The sequence below is a fragment of the Petaurus breviceps genome, unplaced genomic scaffold (genome assembly GCF_028583685.1).
Source record: "Petaurus breviceps papuanus isolate PSGF00001 unplaced genomic scaffold, PetGlider_PUasm1.0 90762, whole genome shotgun sequence".
NCBI classification, from domain to species: Eukaryota; Metazoa; Chordata; class Mammalia; order Diprotodontia; family Petauridae; genus Petaurus; species Petaurus breviceps.
The window spans coordinates 5,153,395-5,177,498 of NW_027187339.1; the positions used below are offsets into that span (position 1 = coordinate 5,153,395).

The following is a 24,104-nucleotide window of genomic DNA, read 5'->3' on the forward strand; positions in this document are numbered from 1 at the left end:
TCTGTCATTGATCTCAGTGTTTCCTCTCTCGTATTTCCTCATAAATCTTAGTCATTTGATGACTAAATGTTTCTGAGCCATCAGAACTCTTGTCAACTAAATAGTCTTTTATTTTATTATTAAATATTATTTATTGTAATAAATATCATTAAAGCTTTCTTTTTTGAGAGCTTCACTCATCACTGATTTAACAACACTTTTCTTGGTACCAACCAAGCTGAATAACTGACAGTACACTCACCCCATCACTTCCCAGATCTCTAGAAGAATGGCACTGGGGCAAAGGGCCATTTTGCCACAGTTACTCATTAATATGCCAACACCACACTGAGTGCCCTTCTCCTGTTTCCAGGGGAGCTGGCAACACATTCGTGGGGCAGTCAGGGATGATCTCAATCATCAGGTAGATTATTGATGGCTATATCTGAAGATGATGTCCTTCATCTGTCCCCATCCTCCAAATCCCACCATTGGATTCCCCATCATTTAAAGGATCTGCTTGTTCATTGGTGCCCACCCCTGTCTGGTGAGCAAGTCAAACAAGTAACAGCAACCCAGAACCTGAATCCCCAGCACAACCCTGCTGAGCACTGGGCATCCTTATCTGCCACCACCCACATTCCCACCCACTCATGGCCAGTCTTTTACCTGAAGTGACTGGTTGGGAATGGTTACTGGGGTGAGTTTATGCCGAAGAATCGGTGCTGATTTGGGCCGGGGTCGCTTCAGATCTGAATCGTCCCCTCTCTGGAAATTGCCATCTTCTTCACAGGGCTTCCTCGCAGGCAAGAGGGCACAGTCCCCTTCCTCTTCCCGGTAGTAGTGCCCAGGAACCCGACCCCTCCCCTTGTGAGGTGGGGAGTCTTGTTTGAGCCCCAGAGGGGCTGGTGCAGAGGGATGGATGGCTGGCGGGCTGGTGGAAGGAGAGCTGGGGACCAGCGTGGTCTCTGAACCAGAGCTATCCTGTGGTCTGTGTTTGAACTTAATGGAGTCACTCCTCTTGGGAGGAGTGGGAGGAGTTGGGGGTCCTTCTGCCTTGGAGGACTGGGGAGAGTGAGCAGGTGCAGAGCCTGGGGAGAGGTAATCTACTTTGGGTGGTGTCTGGGGGCGCTTAAAGGTGTCCGGGTCAAAGATTGACTTCCTCTGCTTTGGTTTCTTGTAGACAGAGAATTTCTCTGTCTCTGCTGAAGAGGCATTGACCATAACCTTGGGCCAGGTCCCACCACTGTGTTTCATCCCCGAACCTGCCTCTTCCAATGTGGATCCCACCAGGACACAGTCCCCAATGACAGTATCAAAGGGAGGCAGCATCCTCCGACTGCCCAAATTCACCAGTCCATACCCACGCTCCCCATAGGGGTCCGAGCTAAAGGAGCTGAGACTGTGTTCAGAAGCACTGTGGCAGCTCCGATGAGAGTCAACAACTTGCAAGGGACCTCGGGGGAAGGGCTTGTGCTCACAGAAGGAGCCCCCACTGCTCCCTGGGGTACTTGGATCCTTCTTGTCCTCTAGGCTCTCCAAGTGGAAAATGTCCGTCTGCGTGGAGCTGTTGTGCTGTGTCAGGTTCCGCTTATTCTGAGCCTGGACCTCGGACCCATGGAGCCGACAGTTCAACACTTTTTCTGAGTCCTTGAGATTCTCAAAAATATTCTGACCACTCCACGAAGAGCTCTGAGGGAACACCTAAGATGCCCCAAAGGCAGGGAGGAAAGAACATTCAGATCACATGGTGGCAAGAACCATCATTCAACTCAACTGCTTAGGTAAAGAAAGCTACAGCAATAACAATGTCTGACACTGATACAGCACACTGGGACTTACAAAACACGGTACCAACATTATCAATAACCATTTATTAACACAATATTACCCATGAGATGGCAACGGAAAAAGAAAATCCCCTCTTTGTCCTTGTGAACATCTCCAAAAAGCCTTTCCAACTTTTTAAAAAATTTTTGGAGACTGGCTCTTCCTATTTCAACCAAGCTGGAAGTACAGTAACCATTCATGTACCCAACTCCACAGCTGATCAGCACAGAAACTTTGGCAGCTCTGTCTCCAAGCCAGCCCGATCCAATCCCCCTGAGGCAGACTGTCAGGCAGCATTACTTTGGACACTGCATCAGCTCTAGCCTTATCCTAACCCAGAACTCTCAAAGTCAATCAATACCCCAACCTCAGTTTCCCCATCACCGTCACACCTAGGTCTTTAATCAACATATACACACAGGCACACACGCACACATGTATGTGTTTTCCTTGTTAAAAAAAAAAGAATCAAAAAGAATATCGCAACAGCAAAGACCTAGAAACAAAGTAAACACTCATGCATGGGGGAATACCTAAATAAACAGCGATGCATAAGTGTCATGGAATATTTCTGTGCTGCAAGAAATGATAAGTGTGATCACTGCAGAGAAACAGGGGAAGACACACAGAAGCAAAGTGACGGCAGAGGAATAGGGAAAACAAAGCTGCACACCTGACTTCAACAATATAAACACAAAGAACAGCAAAAGAGTTAGAAGCAAACATTTGTGAAAAGAGTCAAAGGAGAAAGGGATAGGATGGTGGGAAAGTTGGTCTTTCCCAATATGACAACCATCGAAATGATTTGGGTAAATGCACACGTACAACCTATGTTGAATTGCTTGTCTTCCCAGTGGGGGTGGGTGAGGAGGGAAGAAGGGAAAAAATCTGCTCAAAGTTTTAAAAACAAATGTTTAAAAAAAAAAAAAAAGAACCATCAAACCTGAAGACTCTGAAATTATAATGCCCAAACCTGGACTTGCAAGAGTACTATGAGAATACTATATATGTCAGATTTGTTTTCAATATCCTTGTTAATTTACTTAACTTTTTTTTCTATTCATTCTTTCTTAAGATTACAGGATCATCAGGGGCGGCCAGGTGGCACAGTGAGTTAAGAGTGCCAGCCCCAGCATTGGGAGACCTGGGTTCAGTTCCAGCCTCAGATAGTCAGCACCCAAACAAAAATAGCTGGCTGTGTAACCTTGAGCAAGTTACTTAACCCCAACTGCTTTAAGAAAAAAAAAAACTGATTGCTAACAAACTGCCATTCTACCCTATATTTCTGGGGCAGCCAGGTGGCGCAGTGAGTAAGAGCGCTGGCCCCAGAGTCGGGATGACCTGGGATCAAATCCGGGCTCAGATACTTAGCACCACATCCAAAAATAACTGGGCGTATAACCTTGAGCAAGTTACTTAACCTCAAGTGCTTTAAAAGAAAAAAAAAAAGATTACAGGATCATGGACCTAGATCTCAAATGCCATTATTATAAAAAATAAGGGATGAGGGGGACAAAGGGGATTGGAGAGAAAAATATTGATCATTTGAAAAAAAAAATAGGATTAATAAAACCTAACCGACACATCAGTCAAAACTGACAATATATGCAATTATCCATACCTACAGTCCCCCACCTCTGCAAAGAGGAGAAGGAGGTGCATTTTCTCTTCAATTCAATTTACAAAGAGCTATTAAATATGAACATGCAAGGTCCTGGGCTAAACACTCAGAAAACAATGATAAAAAACAGTACAGTCCCCACTTCTAAATAGCTTAAAGACTAGTGGGGGAGAGAGGAAGGAATACAAAAGAGATATAGGTAAACATAGCAGGTACTGTGGAATAGGACAGAAAGAGAGAGAGAGAGAGAGAGAGAGAGACAGAAAGAGAGAGAGAGATTGAGTCCAGCTATCAAGAACAGGAGGTGATTCCTGGTGGACTGGGGTGGAGGGGAAGAGGGAGGAAGCATACATTCCAGGCAATAGGGGACAATCTGTGCAAATGCATGGAGGCTCAGGAGATGGCAAAGAAAGCTAGTAATGCAGGTTGGCTAAAATGTATAAAGCTGGCAAGAAAAGCTAAATGCAGAGTGGGAATGTGCTGAAATGCCAAGAAAAAGAGTAACAGGGAGCAGCTGAATGTTTTTTGATGTCATCAGACTTGTGCATTAGAAAGATGACTAGGAAATTATTAAAATATTCCAAATGAGAAGTAACAAGGTCCCAAAACAGGAAGGTAGCACAGTGTGGGGACTCAAGAAATGTTTGTTTAAATGACTAATATGGAAATGTTTCACATGACTGAACATATATAACATATCAAATTGCTTACCATATTAGGAAGGGGGAAGGTGAAAGAGGGAGGGAGAAAATTTGGAAATCAAAAACTTTTCTTAATGAATGTTAAAATTTGTCTTCATATATAACTAGAAAAAAATTGAACACTATTTTAAAAAAGAAATGTCTATTGAATGAATAAATGAGAGAAGACACAGGAAAGAAGTTTTAAAAGGTAGTAATACCAGTAGACACATGCAAAGTGAAGTTCAGTCCCTGTTTTGACCTCACAGAATAACCTTTTGCCTCCAACCATACACCCAGAAGAGAAGCCTGCATTTATAGCTCTTTACCTTCATTAGCGAGAGGGTCAGGGAATCCCGGCAGTTCCGGAGTAGGGATTCACATTCAGTCAGAGACTTGTTATCTAGTGCAATGCCATTAATCTGGGGAAGAAGGAGAAAGGAGAAAGGATTGGCCACCAGAGAATCTTTTGAGAAGCCCTACATTGACCTGCAGCAAGCGCAGAGCTATTAAGTCGTTCAGTTAAACCAGTCAATGTGAAGGTATCCTCTATCCTGTCTAAGACTGGAAGTCACCCAAGGGCACTCTCTTGGTATAGCACCAAGGACAGTCCCCAAGGGACAAAGGACATAGGATAGAAAAAGCTTCACAAGTGAAACATATATAGGTAGATGATTTATATACAGGTAGGATGACTTATATATAGGTGGATAGTCTTCACATTTATAGTTACAGCCACACTGTTCCCACCCAGGAAAGGTAACACAGCTGACTCCTGCATAATTAGGAAACCAAGAATTCTATCCACACACGTGGGCGAGTCAGCTCTAAATTTCATGTCCCTGGCAGCTTATTCTTACAGAGATAAGCTGTTTTAATCCTTATTTCTTTATATGTGAGGGGTTAGCAGAGAACAGTAAGTCTATTCAAGTTGCATGGGTTCCCCGTGATTGGGTTGTTTTCCTTTCCCAGATGTAATTACATTGTCCATTTCTGGCAGACACCCCCTCGGGCTTTCTGCATTTGACTTACAGCAATAATCCTGTCTCCCACTGTAAGGGATCCTTCTTTAGCAGCAGGGCTTCCAGGAACAACAGCAGCAGCAAACACACCGTTCTCCAGGCTGATGCCACTCTCTGGAATCCACAGAACAGAACTAGAATGCACATAGTCCTCAAGTCCATGGCCTATTTCCAACCCTTGCCTGACTTTCCACCCCTCTCTACTGACTTCTCTTTCCTCAATTTTTTAAAAGGAGAAAGGGATGTTCAAAAGAGATAATAACATAAGCATGACTCAGGCACACACTCACCAGACCTCAATTTATCAAGTTAAATACAACATGACCGAGGCCTGAGGTGTTCCAGGGAAGTGAAAATCTCAGGTAACTGAAGTTTATGACTTCAGAAGTGGCCCTTTTAAAATTATTTTAAGATTATAAAATAAAATGGCTAAAAGGGATGAGGACAGGAACAGAGACTAGGACTGTTGTTCAACTGTACTGGGAACTCCTGGATGAGAAAACCCCCTCTCCTCATGCAGAGGGCCACTTTGACTCAGTCTTAGGAGTGTCTGGGAACGTATATGTAGAGCCTGTATCAGATCGTAGGCCATCTTGGGGAGGGAAGGGGAAAAAATTTTAAAACTTATGGAAGTAAATGTTTAAAACTAAAAATAAATAAATTAAATTATAAAAAAAAAATTAAGAGTGTGTAGGGCTTTAGAGGTTTGAGTGACTTGCCCAAAGTCACTAAAATCTCTGAAACTTGGTCTTCTGAACTCCAAGGCCAATTCTCTATCTACCCATGCCCCTCATTGGATAGAAAACTTTATAAGATACATTACTGACTCCCAAGCAGCAATATCCCTGTAACTTACAGTCTAGAAAATTACTTGGGGCACGGAGAAGTTAAAGACCCACTTGCTCAGCTACATGTGTGTTGTCAAAAATAGGGCTAGAATCCAGCCCTTCCTATAAATTCAGCCTTTTCTCAATGCTCTGAAGATAATAGGCACTTACTTCAATTCCACAACTATTAGTTGCCCACTATATGCAAGACATTGTGCTTGGTACCATAATACATTTCAACTCAATTTTCCACGAGTAAGTGAATCACTTAGGGTCACAATCATAAATATCAACTATCAAACACTCCACTACCATACACTGATGCCTTCAGGGCTACTGGGCAGTGTATAGGTTGTATATACAAATAATGTATATTTGTTTTATATACCTATACCAAATTGTTTTATACTTGGCCATTTAAAGGTTTCCTCTTCCTCCTCCCTGTTAACTATCCCTGATCAGTGTTTCGGATACTGAAAATCCTATCCACCTACCTCATGTACTTCTAAATCTGCTATCCTAAAATGGGAAATTAAGTGTAAATTTCCAATCAGTTTTAAGTATTGCTCTGGCCCAAGGACACAGGATAAATAAAGTATATGAAACTGTGTGAACTACTGTTTATGGAGTCCTTTTTACTGACCATTAGGACTGAATCCAAACTTCTACAGAAGATTGATTCTATCAGCTACTGCCTCCCTGCGGCAAGCCCTCCCCACTACATCTGCCTCTCCTAACTGTGCTTCCCTAACGTCTGACCTCTAGAAATTGCATGGGTTTATATTCACTTTCCTAGCTTTCTCTGTCTCTGATCTAGCTCATTCCTGCGTTTTCTGAATCTTCACACTTTATTGTCAAACCTTTTCAGTCTCTTCCTCCTGGATGCCTTCTACCTCCTAGCAATAATTGAAAACTGCCTTTGCCCTAAGAACACCACATCCTTTGCCTTCCTCTCCAATGAGGATGGCTTCTTCTCTTTGTATTGTAGAGTTTCCCCTACAATACAAAGGGCCAGGAAAAGGAGTCAACATTCACCTTGACAGGTCCAGGTTGACAAAGATGGCCTCAGAGATCCCTTCTGATTCTGTGACTATGGGATCAATGTTCTCTTTTGCCATTTCCAGATCTTTTACTTTCCGTTATCACTCAAAAACCTCAATTTCAACAACATTTCATGCCATTCTGTTACTATCACTCTCCTAACCCTTATCCCTATATTATAATCACCTTTAAGAGACTTTCCTACCTTCCTCAATCAGCACCTGAATTACAGTCTTTCTTTCCCCTCTGCTCTAAATCTTTGGTTGTTGGATAACCCTTCTAGGACCACTGTGACCATTTCCCTTTAAGCATCCAGAGATGGTCAGCTCTACCACCAGCATCCTGAAATGGAAAATCTCCAACTTCGACCATAATCTCTGGCACCCTGCTCTGAGAACGTCACTCCTTCTGTATCTGCTCACTGTCTCTACCTTTATCTCCAGTTCCTTGATCACCACCCCAAACCCTCATTCCTTCATTTCATCACTTCTGTTGTGGCTTTACTCTCCTCCCTCCACAGCCTTAAGCTTAAGGTAGGTAATTCAACTCAGCTGTCTCTTCTTCTTCTTTTTTTTTTTAAGCAATTGGGGTTAAGTAACTTGCTCAAGGTTTCAGGGCCAGTTATTTCTGGGTGTGGTGCTGAGTATCTGAGCCCGGGATTAAATCTCCAGGTCATCCAGCTGTCTCTTGTACCCTTCCATATCTCACTTCTCTGCCACCCCCATCCACCACCACCACCACCACTGCTTCCACACTGTGAATCCCCAACCCTATATAACCCCTACCACACACATCTAGCTTCTCTGTTCCTACTCAAGGTGCTAAGGGCAGCTGAATTAAGCAAGTCACATAGACGTGCTGACTGGGTCTGCTACAAATTAATGCTCTCTAACTACAAACCTGTGTTTGTGATTGAACAGTCAATTCTTTTAGTTCAATTCTACCCAAACTACTCTTCCTCTCAATCTATTACCAAGGACCGATTGTTTGCTGTGTGCCAGACACAGAGCAAGGTTCTGGGAACACCAACCTTCATTCCCCTCTTAGCCATACTCCCACATACCCCCTCATCCCACTTTTTGACTCCCTTATATGTTGTCTGCCCCCATTAGGATATAAGCTCCTTAATGGCAAAGACTGTCCTTTTTATCTGCATTTGCATCTCCAACACTTAGCACAGTCCATGGCACATAGTAAGCATTCAATAAACAATTGCTGTCTGCCTGCCTGTTGAATTAAACTGCCAGATGATTAAGTTTACTCATGTCTAAATCCCCAGAGCCCACCTGCAATAAAAAAGAGGGTTACTGAGCAAACCTTACCTCCCCCCCAAAAAAATTAAAAATCTTATTCCTTAATTGGAAGCAGGAGGCTGAAATGGCCAACTGTGTTTACTGGTGTATAAATGAATGTTAGAAGCTCACCAGGTCAAACAACTCGCTTAAATGCCTTACCTTCAACAAATCACTCACAGGTAAAATGACAGAGATTGGACTAATTCAGAGGTTCTTAATTTTTTGTTAAATTTGTTTGTATGGATAAGTCAATGGACTCCTCAGAATAATGGTTTTATATGCATAAAATTATAAAGGGGATCAATTAGATTGAAAACAGCTTTTAGAAATATTTTAATTAAAAAACAGAAAACAAACCAGGTCAAAGACACCAGGTTAAGAACCCCTGGACTAGACAGTCCCTATGTCATGTTCTAGTTGTGACAGTCAGCGGTTCTATGCTCTCAAGAAGTCAAGTCAGTCTTAGTGCATGTAAAGAGCTTCCTCATGTCTCCAATATAATGTGTCAGCCCCAGTATCCTGTGTCTCCTAAAGCCCCTATCCTGTTACCTTTGTGTCCAGCCAGGTTAATGTGGAGTGGTGTGATCACTTTCCCTCCCAGGGACTTCCTTCTCCGGACCACCATGTTAATGACCCCTCCACCACTGAGAACAGCCTTGACCACCTGCTTCTTGTCCTTGTTGGTAAGGTCCACATCATTGATTCTGAGCAGCCAATCATTCACTCTGGCAAGGGGCAACATTGAATCATCACCGACTGAGGCCTGTGAAGCAGATCTCCCTCTGCCCCCACTGTAGGGACCTGTTTAAGAGCTCCATCATCCCCTCTCCCCCCATTCAGACAGATTTTAACTTCTACAAAAGAGGTACACATCTTCTAAGTCCTCTAATGTGAACAATGCCATCCTGTTCTCTATTGGCAAAGAAATAGCCAGACACTTAGCCCACCTAGTATCTGCCAGAAAAAGCAGTGAGAGGAAGGCAGGAGCCATTTGACAGGAAAATAATGGAGACCGTGTATCTCCACAAGAAAAAAAAAATGACAGTTTTACAGCTTTGCTGAGAAAGAAGAATAGGACAGAAAGAGGAAGAAACAGATTTCTAGAATTACTAAGGTTCTACTTTTTATTTCTGTACTTCTTTAGCTCAGCATGGATTCAAATTGAAGATAGGAATCTTGAATTTGGCAAAGACTTTGTGTTTCTACCCCTGGCCTTCTCTCCCTCCCCCCATCACCCCTGCATAATTGTCCTTACTTCCCCCAAAAACACAGATGAACCCATTCCCCCATTACCTTAATCGACCATCTGCAATGCTTCCCTTGTCTACTTTAGTGACAAAAATGCCACAGTCCCCAGGGAGATAGGGTTCATTCACACCTTCTGCCACATCAAATCCAAGTGCCTTCAAATCCATATCCTCCTATGGGAAAACAGCAATAGAACATGATACACTGAATAGTCAAGAGAAATCAGTTTAAGAAAGTATCTGTTTGCACCAACACAAATCCACACACACAGGGGGCACAGTTCCTCCTTCCTCTCTGTTGCCACCTGACTTTGCAAGTCATCACCAGTGCCTGCCACTCAACAAGGTGACTTTAGTCACAGCTTTCTAGACTATTAACTGGGGGGAGGGGAGAGGAGCACTCCACTGAAAGACCGCTGGGTTTGAAGTCACCACTCATTCCTAAATTCTGCTACTTACAATCTGTGGGATCTTGAGAGTCATTTAGCAGCCCTGGGTTTCAAGTGTCTCATCTATTAAAATGAACTACATGACCTCAGGTCTTTTCCAGCTCTAAATCTATAAGCATATAATTCTAATTCATTTGACCATATGGCATAATAGAGACTCTCTGTTTCTCTTCAACAGGAGAGATCTGGCTGTTTGTACAAAAGGTGATCACAGAGAACTCGTTTATTTATTCAAGGACTATGGCTTACATGAGGAAGGCAGAGTGGGAGGACCCAGTGGACTACACTTTTAGCTACACACCTTTGATAGCTTGACCAAGCTTTTTAATCTTTTTTTTTTGACTTGGGAAAAGTTCTGTTTCTCTTGTAAATTCTATCCATATGGTTTTATGGTCCAATCATTTCATTAATTAACATTTGCTCCAACCTGCCCTCTATTGTAATGGCTTCCGCAATAGATGTCAGAAGCTTGGAAATGCCCAGGAGGACAGGCTTTTGCTACAGATCACAATAAAAAATTCATGGTGTAGTGGATGGAGAGCCAGCCTCAAAACCAAGACGACCAAAGCTTGAGTCTTGACTGATATACACTGGCTAGAAGACTTTGGAGACGTTGTTGAAACACTTAGTGCTCTAAGCTGGATATCAGATTAAAATGTAATAGACAAATATTTAACAAAATAAGTAAAAATACAAAACAAAACAGATGATGTTAATATGTGGGTTTCTAAGTCAAGATGTGGGCAGCAGGGATCCCTTTCTGCTCTAACTCCCTACAATTACAAGTGGCAGAGAAGGGACTGACCTATATTGGGAGAGGGAATTTTCTCCCCTGGGAGTTACATATACCAATGAAATCACAGGTACAGTTCATTATAGTTATCCCTAATAATAAAGAAAACCTGAATTTACTCCCCACTCAGGGGAAGAAATCAATTATATCAAGAAAAATGGAATGTCTAACCCAAATGACTGCCAAAGACTTAGACACATCTCCTTGAGAGGACACTTCCAGATCCCCCTAACCTAGACCACAAACCTGCTGCAAGGACAGGGAAAGGGAACAAGCATTTGTATATAGCACCTATCGTATGCGAAGCATTTTACAAATATTATCTCATTTGGTCCTCACAACAACCCCAGGAGATAGGTACCACTATTATTCCAATTTTAGAGTTGAAGAAACTGAGGCCAACAGAGGTTAAATAACCTGACCAGTGTCCCACAGCTAGTAAATGCCTGAGACTGGATTTGAATTCTGGTCTTCCTGACTCCAAGCCCAGCACTTTATCCCCTATACCAAACTTACTCTGTCCTTTTCAAACTCCACTATTTCCGTTTCCCACTCCATAGAATCCGTGTCGATGGCCGAATCATGAGAACTATGAGCCATCAGCTGCCGGAAACGGGCTTCTTTTTCCAACTGGTTCTCCATCTTTTCCCTATGGAAAGAGAGTTTTTGAGCTGAATTTCTAGGAAATCAGTGTAATCTTCCTGCCTTCTATAATGCCAAATCATGGCAAGGTTCTCCCATGGCATCTCAAAAGCCTAAAGTCATCCATCAAAACTTAAGGGCAAAAAGAAGTCCCCATATACACCCAAATATTGATAGCAAATATGGTAGCAAAGAAATAGAAACAAGGAAGACATCCATCAATGGGGAAATGGCTAAACATGTTACCATATGCTGAATGTGATGGATTTAATACTGTGCTCTAAGAAAAAACAAATCAGACTACAGAGAAGCATGCAAAGACTAACCAGGTGATACAGAATGAAGGAAGCAAAACCAATAAAACAATACAAGCAATAACTACAAGATAAATTAAAAGCACCACAAAACAACAGAAAACAAACACTGCAAAATTACAAAGATTAAGCATAAGAAAAAAATGTGATAAGACACATCCTCCCCTCCCCCTTTGCAGAAGCAGAAAGCTCCCAGGTATGAAACACTGTATATATTTTCAGATGTTTTAAATATATTAATTGGTTTTTCTGGGGTTTTTCTCTTCCTCTTCTTTTTCTTTTCAAAATATTCTTTATTAGGGATGGCTCTCTGGTAGGAAGAGAGATTGGGGAAAATTCAGGCAATATAAAAACAAAAGGCATCAACAAAATGTATTTTTTTGAATATTCTTTGTTATATGAGATGGCTCTCTGAGAGGGAGTGAGGGGTGAAATATAGGAGAAAATCTGTAAAAACAAAATATATCTATAAAATGTATTTTAAAAAACTAAAGGGGAATTCTTTCTCCCTTCACACTCTCCAGTTAAATCAGGAAATATGGGACACACTTTATTTTAATAGATTGGGAAGGGTAGTTAAATAAAATAATAAAAAGTTGTTTCTGTCCCAAAAGGTATAACTAATAAAACACAGGAGGCCCACAGTGTGGGCCCTCTGGTCCTTCCAAAAAGTCTCCTGAGCCTGGTTTCTTTCTTCAATTCAGAATTTTTTGCTCTTGCCTGATTTCTGATATTGATTATTTCTTTTTTTGTTCAGTCCTGTGACTTTATCAGTGTAAGAAGCTCCCAGCTAAGGAAAAACTGTCTCTACTAATTCAGATCTGACACTACTCGGGGAAAATAACTTTTTTCTCAGATTATATTTAACATTCATTTTTTTTATTTTGAGTTCCAAATTCCATCCTTCCCTCCATCCCCTCCTCTCCCCATTGAGAAGGCAAGCAATGATACCCATTATACATGTTAATTCATGCAAAACATCTGCAACTATAACCTTAAAGAGACATTGGGAAATTGAGAGGTTCAATGACTTGCCCAGGATCACCCAGCCACAAAGTTAGAGGCAGATCCCAAGGCATCCTGAGTCTAATATCAGCCCAGCCCTCTACCCACTAGGCCAGGAACCTCTTCTGACACTCAAAATTAAGGAAATCTCAGATAATACACCTCCAAAAACTGCCTCTCAAGTTGAGAATTCTGGACTGGAATTCTTAACTTTTAGAAATCTGTAAATAATCATCTACCCAGCAAAAGTGAGCATAATGTTTCAGGTGAAAATATGGTCATTCAGTGGAATAGAGGACTTTCAAGCAATCTGGATGAACAAACCAGAGTTGAATAGAAAATCTGATATTCAGATACAAGAAGCAAGAGAAGCATGAGAAGGTAAACTGGGAAAAGAAATCATAAGGAACTTATTAAAATTGAATTATTTACATTCCTACATGGAAAAATGATCATTGTAATTCACGAGACTTTTCTCAGTATAAGGAGAGTTGAAGGGAATATATATATATATATATATATGCACACATACATATATGTTTATATAGGAGGGTATATGTGCATATAAATACATATGTGAGTGTGTGTGTGTATATATACACACACACACACGTGTATATGTATACATAGACAGAAGACACAGGATCAGGTGAACAGGAGGGGATGACATCTAAAAAATAAAATTAGGAGGTGAAAAAGGAATATAATGAGAGGAGATAGGGAGAGATAGAATAGGGTAAATTACCTCATATAAAAGAGGCAAGGGGAAACTATTCCAATGGAGGGGAAGAACAGGAAGGTGAAAGGGAATGGGTCAACCTTACTCTCATTGAATTTGGCTTAAGGAGGGAATAACATACACACTAAATTGGGTTTCTTACTCTACAGGAAAGTAGGGGGGAAGTGGGGAAGAGGGGAAATGATAGAAGGGAGGGCAGATTGGGGGGGAAGGTAGTTAGAAGCACACACTTTTGAAAAGGGACAGGGTCAAAGTAGAACACAGAATAAGTGAGGGGTGGGATAGGATGGAGGGAAATATAGTCATTCTTTCATAATATATATACTATGGAAATGTTTTGTGTAACTACACATGTATAACCCATATTGAATCGCTTTTCCTCCCAGTAGGGGTGGGTGACAAGGGAAGAAGAGAAAGAATTTGGAAATCAAAGTTTTAAAGTCAAATGTTAAAATATATATATAATTTTTTACATGAAACTGGGAAATAAAATATACAGGCACTGGGGAATAGAAATCCATCTTGCCCTACTAGAAAGTCAGAGAGGGAATGGGGGAAGATATAAGAGAGAGCAGATTCGGGAAGGGGTATTCAGTAGAATTGCTATTTTGGGGTGGGGAGTAGGGGAAAGACAGGGAGAAAATTTGCAACTCAAAATCTTATAGAAATGAATGTTGAAAACTAAAAATAAACAAATTAAACAAAAAAAAAAACAAACCAAAAAAAAAAGAAATCTGTAAACATCTATTTTGCTTTTCCTTCTTTTCCCCCCTGCAGTTTCCTCCTGTGGGCTGAAGATGATCACTACTCAGATGTTACTGCATTCACCAGAAACAGCAAATGGTCAAAAAAAGAAAAAGCTAAGAATTACTACAGATGGAACAGAATGCCTCTCAGAAAAGGGGGATTCCTCCTGTACAGGTCCAGATGAAGTCTCAGAATTTTACCAGATTTTCTTCTATCAGTATCAGCTTAACCCCAAATCCTCTCTCTTCCATGAAGCCTTCCTCTACCTTCCTAGCCCATAGACCTAGAACCATTATGGTACTTACTGCTTCCAAGTACTCTATTCATTCAAGTATACCATTCATCTGGCACCATAGTCCTACCTGGAGGCCATTTCCAGTTTTCCTGATCTATAGCTTGCCACTGGACCCAGACAGCTCCAGAGGGGAAAGTGAGGCTGGTGACTTTGCACAGCTCTCTCTCACTTAAATCCAATTCACTAGTGTGTCGTGGCTTCACCTCCCTGATGTAATGGTCCTCTTTTTTTTTTGGAGGGAGAAAGGTAGGACAATTGGGGTTAAGTGACTTGCCCAAGGTCACACAGCTAGTAAGCATTAAGTGTCTGAGGCCACATTTGAACTCAGGTCCTCCTGACTCCAGGGCTGGAACTTTATTCACTGCGCCACCGAGCTGCCCCTGTCATGTTCTTCTTTGAGAAGAAAGGACAAACCACTTCTACCTTCACTTTAGTTTTCTTTCACAACATGTATGACTTAGCTCCCTAAACAGAGGATAAGCTCCCTGAGGGCAGTAAGCCTTCCATACCCTTCTCTGTATAGCATCTAGCATAGTTCTGCCTCACACAGAGCAAGCAGTCCAATGATATTTGTGGAATGACTCATTAGCAACTCCTTTCTGTAGTGTTCAAGGCCCTGAGAGGAGAAAGAAGAGGTAAGTGAGAGAAGAGGGGAAGAGGGGGAGGAGAAATTTATACAATGTGTTAAGATATGGAAAAAAGAACTTTATGTTATTTCATTTTCACCTTTCCAACAATCTTGTAATACAGGTACTATTATTAGTCAGTTTTTGCAGTTGAGAAACCAAGGCTCAGAGTTTAAGTGACACAGGTGGGATTTAACCCATGTCTTTCCAAGCCCCAAGTCCAGTGTTCTATCCAACTACTCTAAGCTGCCTCTCAAACTGACCCGAGGCATCAAAAGGACAAAGAATAGAAATCCAGCATTTCTACCTGCCCTATGGATTAAAGGAGAAAAGGTAAACTAAATGGGACCTTTGGGAGAGCAGACGGCCAAGCCAGGGAAGGGGCTGAAAATCTAGCCCTCTAGTACTGTGCTTAAATACAGTAACCCCCAGGCTTCAGTGGGGCCCTATGGGCTTAGGGGATGCTAAGGGGGGGCACACCAACATACTTCAGCTCCTTCAACTCTCTGCCAGCATCATTCTTCTGTTTCCTCATATCATCCAGGTTGCGTAAGGCTTCAGCCAGGTCACTCACTGCCCGGTCCCTCTCACGCCGTAGGTTGTCACACAAGGTCCTGGGGGAAGACAGTCAAAACAGGGAGGAGAGAAGGTGAACTCCTGGGACAAAAAACATCTCCTCTGCCAGCCCCCTGACTGCTGGAATGTAATATGATAGAACATAAACTCCCTGAAGGTAAGGCTCTTTCATTTTTGGTTTTATGTTCCCAGAGTCTATCACAGTGCCTGGCACACAAAAGGAACATAATGAGTGCTTGTGGATTACTGATTAATGGACGTATATACCTCTGGGCAAGTCGATATTTTTAAGGGGGAAGATCCCCTCATCCTGGAATATTTCAACAAAGTAACTTCGAAAAAAGTTTTCAATTAAGAACTATTTACTTTCTCTTCCTCCTCCCAAACTTGAAAAAAACAAATCAAAACCAAAACAAACCAAGTCAACAAACAAAGATAAAACCCTTAGAACAAATACAAGTAGTCAAGTGAAACATTCCTGTATTGGCCATGCCAAAAAGCACATGTCTCATTCTGCATTGAGTCCATCCCCATCATCAATCTAAATGGATACATGACTTAGATATGCAGATAAGATCATATCATAAACAAATCTAAGGAACAAAGAAGAAATTACTTTTCAACGGATAGAGAATTACAGAAGATAAAAAGGCCAATTTTGATTACATAAACTTTAAAAGGTTTTGCAAAATCTTTGCAAAAACAAAATAAATGTCTAAAAGTAGAAAGGAAATTATTAACTGGGGGAAAAAAACATTTGTGAGTATTTTCTCTGATAAGAGTCTCATTTCTAAGATCTATACAGAACTTATTCCAATTTAAAAGAATAAGAGCCATTTCCCAATTCATAAATGGTCCAAGGCTATTGACAGCTTTCAAATAAAGAAATTCAAGTTATCAATAGGCACACCAAAAAAGTGGTCCATATCACTAATAATTAGAAATGCAAATTTAAGTAATTCTGAGGACTTATCTCACCCATCATGCCACAGCTTCTAAATATTTGGGTTTTGAACCCAGGTCTTTGAGCAAAATTCAGTAATCTATCCATTAGATCACACTGCCATTCAACTCCAAAATTATTACCCTCCCTAAATTATTTACTGTCTGCAAAAGGCCTTTGTAATAATTCATCTATGGTCTAGGAATGGTGAGAGAGAGCTAACAAAGACCTACACCACTCTCCCATTACCTCAGTGACTTTGTAAGAAGAGTTAACAGTTTCTTTTTAAGATGGAGATGGGTTGAGACAGAATCACATAGTGGTAAGAAGAGGAGAGAAGCAAAGACACATGGAACTGCTCAATGAAGACAAGGTTTAGGAGAGAATGCCCTCCCAGGCAAATCTCCTCCTAGGAGTCTCTACGCTCTGGGCAGAGCAGGAACCAGAAGAGAAAAGACATAAATAAGCACCACTCTCCTCTAAATGAACCATTATTAAAAGTACATCAACAGCTTGTGAATCAGCAAGGTAGGTCCACACAGGTAGAGACTCAGTCCTTCATTCTGTCTAAAAGTTGCAAGTATATTCATACTTAGAGAGGTCCTTGTAACTACGCAGCTCCGAGCTGCTATTTTCAAGGAGAAATAACAGCTAATGTTTATATACAACTGACTTGTGGACAAAATGTTTTCTGCACATTATCTTGCTGTACTCTCACAACCACCTAGTGAAGAAGGGAGCATAAACATTATTTTCCCCATTTTCAAGATGAAGAATAATGATAATTAATAACTGACATCTATTTAACATTGGAATATTTATAATTATTTCATATAAATTATTTCATTCAAACCTCATAAGAATCCTCCAAAGTACTATCCTTGAGGACCAATGAAGTACATTATCTACTTCTTGATAAAAAGGTGATAGATTCTTGGGGTGGCTAGGTGGTGCAGTGAATACAGCACCGGCCCTGGAGTCAGGAGGACTTGAGTTCAAATCTGGCCTCAGACACTTAACACCAAACTAGCTATGTGACCTTGGGCAAGTCACTTAACCCCAATTGCCGTACCTTCCCCCTTCTAAAAAGCAGGAAGGAAGGAAGGAAGGAAGGAAGGAAGGAAGGAAGGAAGGAAGGAAGGAAGGAAGGGAAGGATGCATGACCTTGAGTGGCCTTTTTGTCCCTAGACTATCACACCATATTCAAATCTACCCCAATCTTTCTTTTGAACTATCCAATTACTAATAACAATTTCAGACATATAATTTACATTTCCTCATATAAAAAGTGAACAGAGGACAGAGTTAATCTAGATCAAACTGTCAAACTCATAGGCCAAACAGCTTCCAAACCCCTAAAACACTCCAGTGAACCAGATGAAAATGTACTTGGGAAATGCAGACAAAAATACTAGACAACATAGATTATATTGGAAAAGCCCTGGGTAAATGTAATTTGATGTATCGAGTATGGCCCCCAGACAAGTGCCTCACACAAATCTTTACTCACTGATTAAAGACCATATAAGATGGGTTGTGTGGGAAATTTTAGGGGGATGTCTAATACCCAAGAGACAGCCCCTCGCCACCAGGACCCCAGAGTGCCAAGTTACCGTATACTCTCCCTCTCTGCCACAATCTTGTCTCGCTCCTGGAAGGCCCAATCTCGCCTACATTTTGCCACTTCTGCCTCTTGGATAGCTTCTTTGAGCTCCTGGGACATGGCCTCGTACTGCTTCCGGAGCATTTCGATCTCTTTGTTGGCTCTCTCGATGTCCAGAGTTGCCGAATCCTGTATCTATGAAGTCAGACAGATTGGAAAGGTTTATGGATATACCTCAGCATGGTAGTTTTTAAGCTCCCCTCTCTTGGACCCTAGAGATATACAATTAAGGTACTCTGAATCTGCTCAAAGGGCAGGACACCAGGGCTGTGACCAATCCCCACCACATTCCCCCCTAATCCAACCTGCCCCCTCCAATCCAATGCTATGTATCCATCTACCATGGTTTAAACTTGGATAGAATTGGGACTGACAATGACTCTGCTCCCAACCTGGGCAGAATCCCAGATGTCTATGGGGAACCTACTACAGCAGAAGCATCTGCCTACGCCTAAAGCCTGTTGGCTCCCCAAGTATTCAACTCTGTACTCAATTTTATCACAGAATCACAAATCTGGAAGGGAACTCTGCTACCCCCTAAGTCAACCCATACTCAAAAGGAATTCCTACTTCTACTCTATCAGACAAGTAAGAGAGGCATGTAGTCTCCAATCAGAACCCTCCTGAGGCATTCTATTCCACTCTTCAACACCAATGACTGTAAATCCATTTGTTTGCCTGGTTTTTTTTCTAATACCAAGCCTAATTTTGCCTCCAAAACTTCTACCCTTAGGCCTGGTTCTGGTCTCTGACAGCCCTTCTAATATTCTTTAAAGAAGAATAACTTCTAACACAGAAATCATGTCTCCCCTGAACCTTTTCTTCTATAGCCTAAATTTCCCCATTTCCTTCAGCCAATCCTTATAGAACACGGACTCAAGATAATTCAGCAACAGCAACAACAGATACTTACTATGTGCCAAGTACTATGCATTATCTTAGATGCCCTCTTCAGAGCACTGTCCAGCTTAATCCTTTTTAAACTGTGATGGCCAGAACCAAACATAATATTCCAGGTGTAGTCTGAAGAGTGCAGAGTACAAAGGGACTATTACCTCCTTATTCCTGGAAGTGAAGCCTTTTTTAATTCAGTCCAAGATTACAACAGCTTTCTTGGCCGCCATATCACATAGTTGAATTATATACTAAAACTGTCCTGTTTTTTCAGACAGACTGCTGTCTAAATCTATGCCTTCCACATCCTGTACCTGGAAAGTTGATTTTTTGAACCCAAATGAAAGATTTTATATTTATCACTAGTGAATACCATCTGATTGGAATTGACCCAATGTTCTAGCCTGTCAAGACCATTTTGAATCCTGTCTCTATCAGTTAGCTAGCCACCTCAATTTTGATTCATTGTGGTATGATTTAACTAGGTATATGGCATTGGCCAAATACATAAACAGCCAGCCTGGAAGGTGCTACAGCACATTATATCCTTGCTACTGAGATCTGGTTAGGCTTGCCAATGTATACATGGGGGAAAATGTACCATCCAAGAAAGCTCAGTCACCAGAGAAGACAGGGAACAAATGACGAAAAGATCAAAAGCAAGTGTCTACTCCAGCAACCTGTGATTTTGTTTGTTTGTTTCCCCACCTGCCTTTGAGACTCAACCCAAGCCCTGCTTTCTTTAGGGGCCTTTCACAATCCTCCCTCCTTCCCCTCCTCCCAGCTACTCAAAAATCACCTTCCATCTTCTCTGTATATAACTCATGCAGACCTGGTTATTTTCATGTTTGTCTCCCTTTTTTGAGGACCTTGAGAGAGGTCCTTTTTTTTTTGAAGTCCTTGAGAGAGGGCTTTTGCATCTCCACTGTTTAGCAGAGTACTTGGCATACAGTGATCACACAGTAAATGCTTCTTGATTGATTTGACTGTGGTCTACGAGGTCACTTTCCAAAAGCTGGCTATCTCTTGTGAAGTAATAAGAGAACTCTTAGTGGTATTATACTGGCTATCTTTGACCATTCAGTTTTACAACATAAAAATTACTGGGTTAAAAAGTCCTCTTTTGTCCCCCTTAAAATCTCTGAAACTCCTGACCTTGGGAACTTTAAAATCAGTTTATGACCAACAAGTCACACAATTCAAATTAACTAGGGAAAAACAAGGTGTATAACTCCCACTCTCTTACAAATTCCAGTTCTAATTGGACTCAGTGGCCTCTAAGGTCCGTTCCAATCTCAAATATGATTATAATGTTCTATTAATTTCACTTTGCACAAGTCAACAAAGCCAGTTTTTAATTTTAGTGTTAAAATAAAGCATTCAGCTGCCTTAACGCTTTAATAAAGCCTGGACTTGTCCCCACTAAATTCTGAAAACTTGTGCCTCAGGGTGACAAAGGAATAGCTGGGATTATCTCCAAGGATCATAGATCCTTCACTTCCTTAAACCAGGTGGCATGTCAAGAGAACTCAGCTCCCACATTAGCTAGCTTATCTTATGGAGGGCAGCCTGGAGTTCTCTAAAAGGGTGCTGAAAACCAGATCCAGCCAAATGAACACCATCCCGTATAGCCAGGAAGGTTATAGGAGTTGAACCTCCTCCAAGAGTCAAATAACAGGGTGAAAATGACAGATTTGCCATCTGCCTATTTGTGCTTCCAACTCCCCCCATTGCCCAGTTACCCAGAGAGAACAGAGGGAAGAAATGTTCTAGCTCACTACACTTTTGAAAGACCTGCAGGAGATTTCTCCAATCAACCAATGAAATATTTATTCAAACAGCTGACTGATAGAAAAAGCAATTTCCTGTAGAAGCAGAATGGGTTAGCATACTTTGCTCCCCTCCCTATTCCCTGATGTTCTTTCTGGTAACTGAGAATCAGAAATTGGAAATACAAATTCAGTATGTTCCCCAAGGGCAAGATTTGACATATACAGAATTTTCTCTTTCACCCCAAACCTCCTTTTTCTCCCCAGAGTAGCAAAGCAGACACCAAAAGACAGTCTTGACAGCCTACACAGAATTCCACCAAAGGCACAGGGACAGAAACCCTGGCCCCAAAGCACAAAAAGCACATGGCATAAAACATGGGGCAAGACCACATTCAACAGAGGCAGAGCCTTGGAGTATTAAGCAAAGTGTGGGGAACAAGGGAGGAGGCTTCCTACCTGATCACCATCAGCAGACTCAGGTGCTAATCCAACCCAAGGGGGAGCTTTCTGAAGCTCAGCTCTTCACTGGAGAAGAGAATACCTTATTTTTCTTCTTGTACTTTTGCCCCACTCTCTCTCTCCTCCCTGACACTCTCAAACACAGAATAAGACAGCACAAGATTACACCAGGATCCATCCTAACAACATGGTCACTGCCATTTTGGGGGAGAGGAATAGAAGGAGGTAAAATTAACTGACCCCCCAAAAGGCCTACCTGCTTTTAAAAAAAGATACCCAAATTACTACAACTGCTTTATGGAGAAGAGAGGAGAAGTGGGGAACTGGAAAAGGGATTGCAGAATTTCAGAGTTTAGAGGAACCTCAATCCAACCTCTTCCATTTTTGTTCTGTTTTGGGTCTTGGGTTTTTTGTGAAGCAATCGGGATTAAGTGCAGCCTCTTTCATTTTACAGAAGAGAAAGCTGACACTTAGAGGTGAAAAACCCAAAGTAACCTTAACTAGTCGGTGGTAAAGTCAGGACCAGGTCCCTGGTCTCTGAACTCCCCAATCCAGGTGTGCTTTCTACAATACCATACGATCCAGTCTTGGTTGGCTGCACTTTAAAGACGCTGCCACAGTCTTCTGGTTGGTCTCTCCCCACTCTAAACTCTCCTCTACTCAGCTGCCAAAGTGGTTTTCCTAGAGGACAGATCTGATCATGTCTCTCCCGTGTTCAGACTCCAGCAGCTCCCTATTATCTCTGAGCTCTACCTGTTGGCTTTGCAAGTCCTTCCTCCCTTCCCTGTCTTCTTACACCTTCCTCTATGCTCACCCTATGACCCAGTTGTTGAACTCAACACTCCATTTTCTGGCTGGGCCTTTCCTCTGGCTGTCTGCATGCCTGAAATGATCTCCATCCTCACCTACGACCAGAAGAGAGGAAGACTCTGCTCAAAGCCTACTTTCCCCTTCCCTCTCACAGCTAGTGTCTTCCCCTCTGAGACTGCCTTCCATTTACGCTGTGTGTGCATCAGTGTAATTGTTTATATGCCGCTTCCTCCATTATCCCTTGAGGGTAAGGACTGCAATCCTGACTTCCTACCCCCAGCACTGAGCACAATATCCATCATATAGTAAGCACTTAATAAATGTCTGTTGATTGACTATTCTAATCTAGGAAAGCCATTTACTTTGGCCTATTGACTGCCCAGTGATGATCCATCTATCCCCTTTACCTCCCTCACTGGGCTAACATGGGTGGTCTCTGTGACACAGGTGTGGAGGATTGAGTAGGCTTTCACAGGAACTTCGCCCCCACCAACTCAATGCCCAAGCATGTTTCTGGCTCCCGGCAGGAGTGTGATTCACTCCCCAGGCTAGCTAAGGGGAGGTAAGGGTTGGGGAGGAATCCACCTGGGGAGGTGGTCAGTACCTGGCGAGCTTGGTAATATTCCCTGAGTAGATGGTCTCTCTGGATGATAGCTTCTGTCCTCTCTTTCCTGGCCACATCTCTTTCTTCCTTCACTGCCTCTATATCTTTGCAAGCTTGATCAAGCTCTTTTTGGGCTTCGGCCTTGTCCTTCACCTCGAAGCAGTATTTTTCCAGTAACTCATTCCTCTCACAGACTGCCCGATCTCTTTCCACCAGAGCTGAGTTCAGCTCCTAAAACAAGAGCCCATGATTGGCACACATAGAACATTGAAGAGAGAGAGAACAAAAGCAAAGTTGTCACCTTCCCTCTGGCCAAGGACACACGAAAGGTACTTTCTATGTGAGAAGTTCACATTCTACCAGGAGGGTCAGTACAAGCCCCAAGGCTCTGCTCAGGAACCAAGGCAGCTGGTAGTAATTGGGCTAGCCCAAGCTGGTACCAGAGAACAAAAGTAAAGTCTGGCCTTAGGCATTGACTCTCAGCCAAGGTGATCCAGTGGGGCCTGGGCGCCTGGCAATGGACAATACCACTAAGGCCAAAGAGGAGGCCCAGGACATGTATTAATATGTCCTGATTTATGACCAGGAGTGGGTAAAATCACATGTGTTGTCCTTAAAGCCATACCGTTCTCTTTTTCAGAGCACAGGCTGATACTTAGACATGTCTGCCCTTAAGAAGGTACGTGCCAACCTTTTGTTATTCTGGAACCAATTTCCCAGCTAAATGTGGGGGCTGGGGGAGGCAGAAAGCTGAGGTGGTTGTTTCCAATAAGTGCAGGCAGATGCTGGCATGGTGCCCTTCTATGCCCTCAGAGAGGCAGCAATCAGCTGCCTCTCCTAGTAAGTGCAGTGAGCCAAGACGGGACCCAGTTAGATTCACACTGTAACCTTCCTCCGCAGAGAAGTCTGGAATGTGTGGCTGGAGGTCATCACCCTGACCCTAATGCTCAACTCCAGAGAAAGAAGATATCACTGAAGGCCAGGCTATAGAAGCAGGGTGCCTGGACAAGGTGTAGGACTAGAGGAGAGGGCACAACAAGAAAATCTTCAGCTAGCTGGAAGACCATCCAATCCAGGAGGGCTCCCTATTAGACACTCCCCTGCCAGGTGCACCAGGCCAGGAGGAGAAAAAAAAGGGAGAATGGGGCAGGAAAGAAACAGAAACAAGGGGACAGAAAAAGAGAGAGAGATTACAGAGACTGTTCTCACAGACCAATATTTGCAGACTAAA

General features: G+C 42.2%; 1 protein-coding gene across 4 annotated transcripts in view; it reads right to left on the bottom strand.

Annotated features, from left to right (window-relative positions):
• DLG5 (discs large MAGUK scaffold protein 5) overlaps positions 1–24,104 on the bottom strand; it is a 170,109-nt gene that overhangs the window by 34,748 nt on the left and 111,257 nt on the right. For 2 of the 4 annotated variants that reach the window (XM_069068326.1, XM_069068325.1), the window contains 9 exons: positions 22,874–23,104; positions 18,285–18,469; positions 15,641–15,766; positions 11,301–11,433; positions 9,589–9,716; positions 8,845–9,020; positions 5,143–5,246; positions 4,440–4,532; positions 649–1,683 (listed from right to left, as the gene is read on the bottom strand). In XM_069068326.1, coding sequence (XP_068924427.1) covers positions 649–1,683; positions 4,440–4,532; positions 5,143–5,246; positions 8,845–9,020; positions 9,589–9,716; positions 11,301–11,433; positions 15,641–15,766; positions 18,285–18,469; positions 22,874–23,104 — 2,211 coding nt within the window. The remainder of the gene's footprint in view (positions 1–648; positions 1,684–4,439; positions 4,533–5,142; positions 5,247–8,844; positions 9,021–9,588; positions 9,717–11,300; positions 11,434–15,640; positions 15,767–18,284; positions 18,470–22,873; positions 23,105–24,104) is intronic. The other 2 variants (XM_069068328.1, XM_069068327.1) reach the window with 1 other exon arrangement.